The sequence below is a fragment of the Parus major genome, chromosome 3 (assembly GCF_001522545.3).
Source record: "Parus major isolate Abel chromosome 3, Parus_major1.1, whole genome shotgun sequence".
Lineage (NCBI taxonomy): Eukaryota > Metazoa > Chordata > Aves > Passeriformes > Paridae > Parus > Parus major.
The window spans coordinates 36,537,491-36,548,604 of NC_031770.1; the positions used below are offsets into that span (position 1 = coordinate 36,537,491).

General features: G+C 51.5%; 1 protein-coding gene across 2 annotated transcripts; it reads right to left on the reverse strand.

Annotated features, from left to right (window-relative positions):
* Nucleotides 1-275: 275 nt before the first annotated feature.
* On the reverse strand, nt 276-10,787 carry GTPBP2 (GTP binding protein 2). Of its 2 annotated transcripts, none has more exons than XM_015621321.2 (12): nt 10,590-10,787; nt 8,368-8,394; nt 7,583-7,767; nt 7,176-7,284; nt 6,537-6,734; nt 6,083-6,257; nt 5,226-5,445; nt 4,668-4,803; nt 4,224-4,282; nt 3,317-3,488; nt 2,878-3,042; nt 276-2,507 (listed from the first exon to the last, which is right to left on the reverse strand). In XM_015621321.2, exons 1-12 carry the CDS (start codon nt 10,770-10,772, stop codon nt 2,310-2,312), a joined length of 1,827 nt encoding a protein of 608 aa, XP_015476807.1. In that variant the 5' UTR covers nt 10,773-10,787; the 3' UTR covers nt 276-2,309. The 2 variants fall into 2 exon arrangements, with proteins under 2 accessions (XP_015476807.1, XP_015476805.1); XM_015621319.2 differs by lacking the exon at nt 10,590-10,787 and having other exon boundaries at nt 276-2,203; nt 2,300-2,507.
* Nucleotides 10,788-11,114: the final 327 nt, after the last annotated feature.

An 11,114-nucleotide genomic window follows, 5' to 3' on the forward strand; every position in this document is an offset into this window, starting at 1 on the left:
TCCGCCCACAACAGCCGAAAGTGCTGTGCTCAGGGTGACGTGGCTGCCTGTCACCTCAGGCTGCACACGCAGGCTTACTCAGATAAGCCGGGAGCGCAAGATTGTAAACAGCAGCGCGTACATTCTTTCCACACCACAGCGTGGTATTTATAGGGCAGAACGCAGGAAGCTTAGGACTGGGTGAAGGGTAGCCAGCTCCAACTGTGACCCAGCTCCAAGGGCAGCAGGGTAAGAGCCCAGCTCCACCCTCGCTCATTGTACAACTCAGCCAGCAAGCTGAATAAAACATCTTTATTCTGTACATTTATATAGATGCTTGGAGAACTGGGACAAACCCCAGCATTAGAAAAATTCAAGACAACAAAACAGCAATTATGAAGAGCATGGCACCAAGAACAGTCATGCCACAGATGGCAAGGATGAGGTGAGACCAGCCATCAGCTGTTTCAGAAAGGTCACAGCACCCCCCTTTGGGGCAGAAAACACCAGTGCTGCTGCAAAGAGCTGGAGTCCCCCATCCCCAGGCAGCTTTCTTTGTGACCCACTAGCACCAAAGAGAAGAGCCTGCTGGCAGCTGGGGCCTGTCCTTACAGGCATTGGTGAAAAGGCCATGCCATTGGAATACCCAGCCGACTGCCAGAATGGGAATAAAAAGGGATCCTGCTTGAGTAGTGACCCTGAGCCAGCATCTCCTTTCTCTCTGCTGGGGATGCAGCAGTTTTCAGCTGGATCAGTGCTCCCTTCGAGGGACAGGTCACTCCTGCAACTATTAAGCTGCCTTCTGTTCATTTATGCCACCACTTGACAGGCTTGCCTCACCTCAGCATGCTCTTGGCAGGGTGCAGACCCCGCCCTCCCACGCCTCGATGGCCTTGCCCAGTGCAGAGACCCACGGCCCTGCACAGCCCCACAGCAGCGCCTGTGCCAGTGACCCAGCAGCAGAACCTGCTCTCAGGATGGCAGAAGGGCCTCTGGGGTGTCCAAGTGCTATCACAGGCCCTCGCCCTTCTCTTCAGTCAGGGCTAGCAGGCCACCACACCAACCAGCAGGGCTTGCTGAAGGCCTTTTGCTCACAGCAGACACATTTGGTCTAACAGTCAACAATAAAACCAAAAGCCTATGTACAGCTTTACAGACCCTGCTGCAGCCTCCAGGCTACACAGCAGAGCTGCATGACAGAGTGGGAGACCTGTGCTCCACTCTACATTACAGAGTCCTTGCTGGCAACATCAGCTTTCTTCTGACAACAAACATCAGTGGCAATGGAAAGAAAGGAATTCTTGCTCTAAGAGAAATAAAAACCATTCCACTGTTAAAACAGAAGTTACCTGGTTTTGTGTACGTAACACAGCCTCTCCTCCTCACGCATTAAGGCAAGCGTGTGAGGAACAAGGTGGGCTGGGAACAGCCACACTAGGGAGCCCATTGCAAACCACTGCTACCAGTGTGCAGAGGACACCTTCAGGTGAACATCCATAGAAACAACCTACTCACACCAGCACAGGCCTGGGCCCTGCTCTGCTCCACAATGGCCTCCTGTCCAGCTGCTGCAAGGAACAGATGCAAGTGCAAACTCTGTCTTCATGATGTTATGTCAGGAGGCTGTGCCACTCAGAGCAGCCACAGCTTCCCAGGAGTCAGAAAGAGGGATGCTGATGAAATGTGTACATGTGAGTGGAGAACAGGACATCTGTCCAACAGTAAGACACTCAGATTGGAGTTAACGCAAAACCAATGCACAAATGGACACACAGCAGATTAAAGCCAACCAAGATTCAAACGGTTAAAAAGTATCCTGAATGCATTCTGAGAGGTTCAGCCAAGCCCTTGTTGTGGGTAGCATGGCCTCTTCCATCCCCTGCCCAGAAGGATGTGCTGAAGGATGACTTGAGAGAATACTGTTATCAACCCAGTGTTCAGAGAGCAGAAATGGGACCAGACCTTGTGTCAGAGATGGAAAAACATCCCTTCACTGCTTGTCTTCAAGGGCGCTGCGCCTCCCAACCAGCAATTTTCAAACAGTAAACAAAGCCAAAACTTGCTTGCCCAGGTCTGCAGGTACCTCTGATCTATTCCAAAGGAGGGCAGGGTAATGAAAGCTGCAGGCGATGTGGAGAACATGCTTAACTTGTCCCACGTACGGCAGTGAATGCAAGAAACTCTCCCATGCTCCATCTCACAGTGCAGAGGAGGGACATCCACACTAGAACGGGACAGCAGCAGCTCCAGGCATTGCTCAGAAAGCCACAGGAGCTTCCAGCCTTCTCCCCAGGTGCTGGTGAGTGGAGATTTCTCTGACCTGCTGGTAGTCAGAAGCTCAGCTGTCCAGGCCCCAGGGACTCCTCCAGGCCGTTTTCTTTGGTGGTGATGGCTTGGAGGTCAGTGACATGCCCAATGCCTTTGGTGACTCCTTCACGGAAAAGTAGTTTGGCTCCAATCTTCAAGTATTCAGGATGCTTGATGAACCTGAAACAGACAACTGCCTTCTCTCCTGTCCGCAGCTTGTCCTGGAAAGACAAATGGGAGAGCTTAGATCCATCTCTCAAGCTGATGTGTGCAGGAAGAGGTACATGTGGATGGTAAGACGATGAGGCAAATAAGCAGCCTTCTTCAGACTGCATGGCATGAGCCCTTCTCATTACTGTATACCTAAGAAGAGACAGGAAGACACAAGCTTCCTGAAGAATGGAGAGTTCACCTCTCAAACATGTTTGGAAGAAAAGCAACAAAATGGGCAGGATAAAGGGATGGAGTCTGCTCCTAGGAAGGGACACAGCTACTCAAAATAACAGCAGCTCCCAGCTTTACTAGAGGGCGTGGTGGAATCCCAACAAACCCCACGGGGAGATCCATCTTCCTCCTCTCCCCATGGCCTACCTTTCCATGGATCTTCTCTACAACAGCTGTCTGTCGCACATTCCCCACATGCACCGTCACCTGGAACCCTTTCCGGAAAGTTGTGGCATGGAATAACAGCACGATCTCGGCTTCAAACACTGAGCAGATGGTTGGGTTCATTTCTGGGCTCACCATGACCATGCCCTGCAGAACAAGCCAAGGCTCAGACCAGTTAGGCCCTGTCCTCGTGCTTCTGAACAGTCCCCAAAAACACAAATACACCTCCTGTGACTTGGGTTTGCATCCCATTCTTAGCCTTGTAAAACATTGTACTTTGTAACCTGGCCATTTTCTCCCCTTCCAGCAAGTTTCCTGCAAACATTTCTACTCCATTCCCACCCTGCCAATGGGGGCCGTCCACAGAAGCCTCCGGGCTGCTCACTGAACCAGTGAGCAACCTGGCAACAGCATGACTAACCTTGCGCAGCAGGGAGCGGTCGAAGGGTCCAAGGGCCAGGGTGGCTGCCTGCCCAGCCCGCAGCACGCGGCAGGCAGAGCGGTTCCGTTGGATACTGCACACTTTCAGCCGGAGGAACTTCCCATCATCAGTGGGACCAACCACCAAGTTCTCCCCTTCTCGGCAGATCCCACTGCCCAGGTTAGAAGACCAGGACACAGTTAATCAGGAGACAAAAGACATTTCACCCTCCAAGATTAACCTGAACAAATTCCCCAGAGCCAAATCTTTGGACTGTTACCCTGGACCAACTAACAGGGACACAAAGCTACTGAGAACCGGGATTTCTTACAGCAGGAGTCAAAGCCACACTATCACTCTTAAGAATCCCAGGTACAGACAGGGGCCATTGCACCCCCCAAGTGCTCTGCCACACCGCTGTGTTTCTGGTAGAGAGACCTCAGATGACACTCTTTCAGTGTGGATGTGCTGATGGCTGAACTGCTCTGATCTCTCCCGACCACAGAGGGACGTCTGCCTTTTCATGGGGTAGTGTGCAGTTAACCCCTGCTGGAATCCGAGGATCTACCTTTTCCATTTCCTCCCCCTGCTTGAGGAAGGAAGAAGGCAACTCCTTGGGATCATGCCTAACCTCTGCCAGCTCTAGATTCCAGCATGTCTTCTTTTAGCATGCTTCAGGATCACATTCCTATTCCAGAAACTTTAGAGCAGACTGTCTGCTTGCCACCACCTGATCAATGGTCTGCTCATGTCATTTCCCAGCACCCTGTAGGGTTCTACTCTCACTTGCCACAGTCATCTGGCAGAAGTCAGGAGACAGAGCCTCACTTCTGCAGCACGTGACTCTAACCTAGAGGGAATTCCAGCAACCATTCACATCCACATGTATCTACCTAGGCTCACTTACCTTGACAGAGTTCCTCCCACAACAGTCCCCACCTCTGGCACTGTATAAATTTCATCGACCTGCAGCAAGGCAACAAGGATGAGATGCTCAGACAGACAGCTATGAAAGAGCACTCCAGAATGAGGACAAAGAGCCTGCCTCTTGTGTGGAAGGAGGTGATCTCTCTGCTGCTCATCAGACACCATTTCAGAGCTTCACCAGCTCCCACTACGTTCCCATTAGAGGAACAAACCTCTGTCTTTTAAATAGCAGGCAAAGAAATTATATTATCCCTGAGACAGACATCCAGACTATCAGACTTTTCTCAAGGACCTTTTTAATGTCTCTCAACAGTCCAGGAGTTCACCACATCTCTACCTGTGGTGTCCATATTCCCCAAAAGTCTCTCCCATGACACAGCAACAAGTCCAGTATCAGAATTGGAAACAAACTACTCGTACCCACCTGAAATTCTGTAAGCTGCTGCATTAATTCTTCCTGCTCTTTACTGTTGGTTAGTGGAGGGAGGATGTTGAGGAAGACTTTCAAGAGATCCAGGTTCTCCCCAGAAACACTGGACAGTGTGAAGATTGGTGTGATGCTGTCAAGACACAAATAGACAGAAATAAGCAGAAGACCACAGTGCAGCTCCAGAAGGTTTTTGGGATTCTGACCCACAGAAAGATGGATACTACACTACACTACACCAGTCCAGTAAGTGGCTAAAGCAGGAAGGCTAGCACAGTAACCCCTGCTTCAATGTTTGGTCAAGGCACCAATCCCTTGTCAACACACATTTTTCTCATGAAGAAGTAACTCTAATGCAACCTTTGTTCCCAGAGCCCAGAAAAAAAGTTTGGGAGGGGAAAATGCCTTCTTGGAGAATGCGAAGGTAGGAGACTTGACAAGGAGCAGAGATGTTCAAGATATAATCACCTCCCCTGTGTTCACCCTTCCCCAGCTCTGCATGGCAGCCCAGTCTGAATTGCCTGCTCCCAACAGAAGAAAGGAATGGTCCCTTACTTGGGAGATTGTGCAAACTGTTGTGCTGCTGTAACAGCATCGTCGTCTGAATTCACAAGCAGGGGGAGCTTGTTGCAGCCTGGCTGTTTCAGGATCCGCTCCAGCTGCTTCACTGTCCGTTCCACAGTGGCTTTTGAACACAAGTCGACTTTGCTGATGACAATGAAGAAGGGGACCTTGAGGGCCATGGCCAAGCCCAAGTGCTCTCGTGTTGTGCCCGCTATGGGAGACAAGTGAGAGTGTAGGTACAGCAGCAGTTCACCACTGTAGCTTGTTTATGCTGATAACTTGTGTGTCCTGGATATCCCACAGGCACAGTCTAGATATTTCACTGTAACTGTGTAGTTCATCATGCATTGAAGAAGCACAATTATTATTTTAAACAAAAACAAACATCAGTCCAGAAAAAAAAAACACCCCAATAAATTTTGTGACTGATCTGTCTGCTTCATTAAGATGCAGTAGTTTTCACTCTTTCACCAAAGTTTGCCAGAGAACAGTCACAAAAATGTCAGAGATAGATGTGGGAGAACTCCAGATGCCTTTTTACAAGACTTTTGGATTCAGCACCCCTAACATGTCAAAGCTGTTTTCTTCTCTGAGAAACACAGCCCCAAATCCCAAATAAAGCCTCTTTGTCCAGGGTACAGTTTAATGTGGTCTACAGATGGTAAGAGGATCTCAGATCTACTCCCCTCCCAGGCACTCATAGGCACTGGCTTACAAGATATCAGTAGAAGCTTACAAATTAATAAACTTTTCTGACAACCATTCACAGCTGACAGGGATCCATTCCCCCCACTCTCCATTCCTCTTCACATGTTGCAGTCAATCCATGCAGGCAGGGAAACACTCACCAATGCCAGTGTTGGCACTAACCACCAGCATGGCAAAGTCTGGGCAGTAGCTGGTGAGGCCAAAGATGGTTGTTTTCAGATACTTGTGGTGACCAGCCAGGTCAATGAAAGTGATCATTTTGGAAGAACTCTCACAGATCTCTTCTGCTGTCCGGGAGTCACTGTAATTTACCACCTAAGGGATAAGGAGTTGGTGAGAGAGGCAGGCCCAGCAGGCAAGTAAAGAAAACCCAGCTCTTATCTATCCACTTTGATGTCAGAATTACTAAGTAGAGATCATCCACCGTGAGTGCAAGAAACAGTGTCTATTGCAAATGGACAGCCAACACTCAGGTTCTGCTTAAGGGACACAGAACTGTGCCACCTCTCTTCCCTCCTGTCCCACTCACAGTTCTAACAGGAGGGTAATTCTATTCTCCTCCAGCTTTCTGAATTCAGCAACTCACTCTCTCACCTCTCCTTTGCTGTTGAAGCCGAGGATCTCAAAGCTGATGCTTGATGTTCTTCCTGACTGGATTTCATGGAGATGCCGGAAGAGGTTGAGGCGTGCTCTGCCCCGCCCATTGTCGAGCTCTCCTTGTGTTAGGACACCCAGCAGTGTTGACTTCCCTGAGTCCACATTCCCTAGGACAGCTACTCGAAGGTCTAAGAACTACAGGAAAAAGAACAAAGAAATCATTAAACTTAACCACTGCTGTGCTGAGCACATGAGGACTATTGGACACTGGAGATGCAGCTCAGTGAGCTTCCCTACATCAGGGACACTGTGCAGTTTAATCTTTTTCAGATTCTGCTCCTGCCCCCAGCAAACCATTGCCCAGCAGTCCTGATATGCTCTCTGGAGTTGAGATGTGACATATCAGGCTTTGATATCACAAAAAAGGCCATTTGCTGCAGCAGACCTCTAAATCCTTCCTTGTTTGCACATGAGTCTGAATCAGAGCCACTGCCATGGAAGCAAAATAACTTTTCACCTCTGATGCAGGCAATCTCCCATGCTGACATCTGCCTCAATCACATCTTAGACAGAAGCTGCTCGCATGAAGCCTCTAGGTCTCTAGCAGGAGAAGACAGCCAAACCACAGGTCCCTACCTGCTGGTTGTCAGGCACCTTTCGGACAAGCACCTCCGTTATCTTCCTTGGAACATCACTGTCGTAATCAACCTCCCTCTCCCGCAGCACCGTAATGTCAGCCCCAACCCTGCCACAAAGACAAAAGGAAGGAGTGAGACACACTTGTACTTGGCAGCTCTTGCACCTCTATGAAAACAGCTGACAGAGTGAATGGGGTGAAGGCTGTGGATAGCAGGGAAGGAGCCTCAAGCTTCCAGACAAAAGCCCTATAACTTTCCTCATGTTTCCAGAGCCTCAGGACTAAAGGAATGTCAGTCATACAGGAGCTCTGTAGGATGGAGCTGCTCAGGAGACTCCAGGGAGAGAGCCTCTCTACCAGAGGCTGTTCATGCTCGTGGGCCCTGCAGATAGAAGGGAGAACGTACTTCTCTGCCATCCGGCGCAGCGTCTTGAGCGAGGCTCGCATCTCCTCCTCCGAGAGGCCCACCAGCAGCCCATTGTCCTCCACGCCGATCTGATAGACAGCCTCACCTCGGCCCTCCTGTAGTCGCCACTTCATCTGTGTCACCAGGTGTTCAAAGCGATATTGCGAGGGGTTCACCAGCTTTAGCTGTTTAACAGAGGGGTAGTTCTAGTCACAGCCTGGAGGCAGAGGCAATCCCATGGCCCAATTCCATGAAGCAATGCTCCCAATTCTGACCCACTGCTAGAAGGCACAGTCTGTATTACTGTCTGAACAGAAGCCATGGGACAGATGAGAAGGGGTTTCACAAAGGTACAAACATATGATAGAAGAACTTTCCCATCTCATGACAAAGGGATCTGTACCCTGCCTGCTGCATGGTTAAAGACAGCACTCTGGGACCAATCTGTGATCCAAGAGACAGTAAGTGCAAATGACAGAGCAGGCACAAGAAAGTGGTAAATCATTTTCAGGGGTATCTGCATCTTTCTCTCAAGAAAAATACAGTAGGCATCATATACTAGAAGAGATTCCTAAAAATGACTACTGAGATCAAACTTATCCAGCTCAGCATACTGGGTAAAGCTTGGCACAGAGACGCAGAAGATGAATGGTAGTTCCTTAGTGCAGTGTCCACTTTTCTGTCTTTTCTTTGGCCATGTTACCCATACAGTCTTTGGTTAAGTTACTCACTGCAAAATAACCCTCTGGGAGGAAGACCAATTTCTGCAACCTCAAAAGACTCACCTTGTACTCGATGTTCCCATCTTCTGCCTGGTCAGGGAATCAAACAAGACAGAAGAGTTAGATGCTGTGCCCAAAGGGACTTCTACAGGCACCAGCTGCCCATATATTCTGAAGCTGGTGCTGAGGATTTCAAAGAGAGGGAAAGTGGCAGAAAGTGAGTGTGTTAGGTCCCATTCTTTCCTATACTCAACAGAACTTCCTTCCTTTATGGTTTGTTTGTGCTGTTGGCATCCCACATCATGAACACCAGAGGACAAAACTAGAGTGGGGCAAAAGAGTTATACTGTCTGGGGGAGGGAGGGGGATTTTTTTTCTGGACAGTAAAGAGTAGGGCCAGCCTAACAGTCACGCAGAGAGAGTTCCAGTTTCAAAAAGGCACAGGCCAGCATATGATTTAAAGCCTCCCCCCTCACCCATCCACGACCCATAAAATGCCACCCACAGCATCCCATTCCCACCCTATCCAGCAGCTTCCATCCATCCAATGTTCACAGAAACACAGGCTGGAGAACAAAAACTTCTGCTTCCTCTACTGCTGATTGATACTCTCCCTTACTCAATTAGTTTTTCATTGACTCTTTTCTACATCTTTATATCTTCTCTCTACAAGGAATGACTACAGGCATAAAGAAGCAAGGTAATGACTCCTTTGCCAGCTAGTCACTGGCCAGAGAGTTCTGGAGAGCCAGACCTGACTGGGACTGTCTGTATAGAATATATGCTCAGAAGTACTTTCTCAGGAAAGGCAGAAGCCAGATGAGGTTGTAATAGAAAGGCCTGGGTACTCATCAAGCTCACTTCAACCAAAACAGGCACCAGCTTTCCAAAGAGAATATTTTATTTTACAATTAGATATACAATATTTAAGTACTTTTTCCCATTGATTAAGTATAAGGACCACTAAGAAAGGGCTGCAGCCTGCAGGAAGCCACGTACTCTGTCAGATTAAATGGGGCTGGCAACAGTAAGCACTTCCTTCTCCTCTGGATACCTATTTGCATGTCAGGAGAGGCAACAGCCCTCTCCTTGCCTTCCAGCACAGCTCTTAACCACAGCGGTGCTTACAGTGGCAAAAGGCCAACAGAAGTTCTCAATTGTCAGCTCAGTTCTCTGGCAGCAGAGCTATGCCGTGAGAAAAAGGTACTCGTAGCAGGTTTTCCTCTCTTGCCATCTACCAGCTTTCCAGTTCTAAGAAAAACCCATTCACCTACTGCACTGTAGTCTAAATAAGAGAGTGGGTCTTCTCCAAGGCACTTGAGACTATTAAAGCAACAAGCCTGGACTTGCTGGGGCACACACTGCACAGGGTAGCCAGAAACAGGAAGCTGTGCTGAAACCACAGGGGACTGTCCAGCCTCCAGCTGAGAGGAGCAAGAACTAAACTACGGCTGCAGGGCACAGTCCTGCCCGTGGAGAAGATCTAACAGTACCAAAGCGCTGTTTACCCATCTTCCCACGAGTCCCTTGTGGAGGAATTGCTCCCTCCCAGCACAGGCTATTATATATTTTACAGAAATCTCACTGACTGGGGCCGAGCCAACGTGATTCTGCCCACAGTGACAGTTCTATGAGAGCGATGACAACTGCCCCAGCTGAGCACACACCCACTTACTACCAATGCCACTTCTTCCTGCTGCAGGAGACAAGTGCCTCACCCTCTGTCCATACCATCTGCAGCCCCATGGAGGGAAACAGCTGTCAAATTAGCTGGGAAGGGAGTCACCAGAACCCGTTTGGCAGCTGGAAAGGGGCTCAGACCCACCAGATCGTCTCTCGGGCAGAGAGAGATGCAAACGGGATGTTTGGAACTACGAGGCGAGCAAAGCTTTATTTTCGAAGCTATTTCGAAGGCAGGCGGCAAAGTGTCCACAGACAGACGCCAGGCAGCGCGACGCTACTCACGGACAGGGTCCGGTGAGCCCCGCAAGGAACTCGCTGGCACCAGGGGCGCGAGCACGGCCCGGAGGCGAGCCCGGGGCAGGCGGGCACACGGCTCCCGGGGCTCCTACGGCTGCTGTCAGCCCGACCCCGGCACGCCCCGTGCCAGCACCTCCAGCCAGACCCGCCACCCAACCTGCGGGGTCCGGCCGTGGTACCGACCCGCTCTGGGGAGGGCACCGACCCTCCGGCCCCTCCCGCCCCTCAGTGGCGGCGCCCCGTGCCCCCGGGCCTGGTCCCGCTCCTTCCCAGGCTGACAGGACGCGGCGGCCGCCGCAGCTCACCTCGGGCGGCAGGTACGGGGGGTTGTTGGCCTTCCCTCCGCGGCTCCGCCCGTTCTTCTTCTTCGTCTTCGAGCCACCGCCACCGCTAGGCGCGGCTCCCCCGCGCCCGCGCAGCGCTGCGCCTGCCCCGCCGCCCGCCGGCCGGCAGCAGCCCCCGAACAACTCCGACACCCGCGAGTCCATGGCGGACACCGCGGCCCCGCCGCCCCGCTGCAGAGCCCGCTCCGCTCCCCTGCCCGGCCCCGCCGGCCCGGCTACGGCCCCGGCGTCACCGACCGCCGCGCGGCGCCCCGGGAAAGCGAGTCCCTCCCGCCTACAACGCCGACAACGCACCGCGCGCCTCCCGCTTGAAACTACACCTCCCGGCTTGCCCTGCGGCGCGACCAGCTCGCTCCTGTACGGGTTCCATCCGCGGATGCTGGTGGGAGTTGGAGTCCGATGGAGAGGGCGCCGCCTGTCGGCCGCGGCCGACGACGCGCGGGATGCCGCCGCTCCCCGGTCTCCGCTCGCCGGGATCTGCGGACT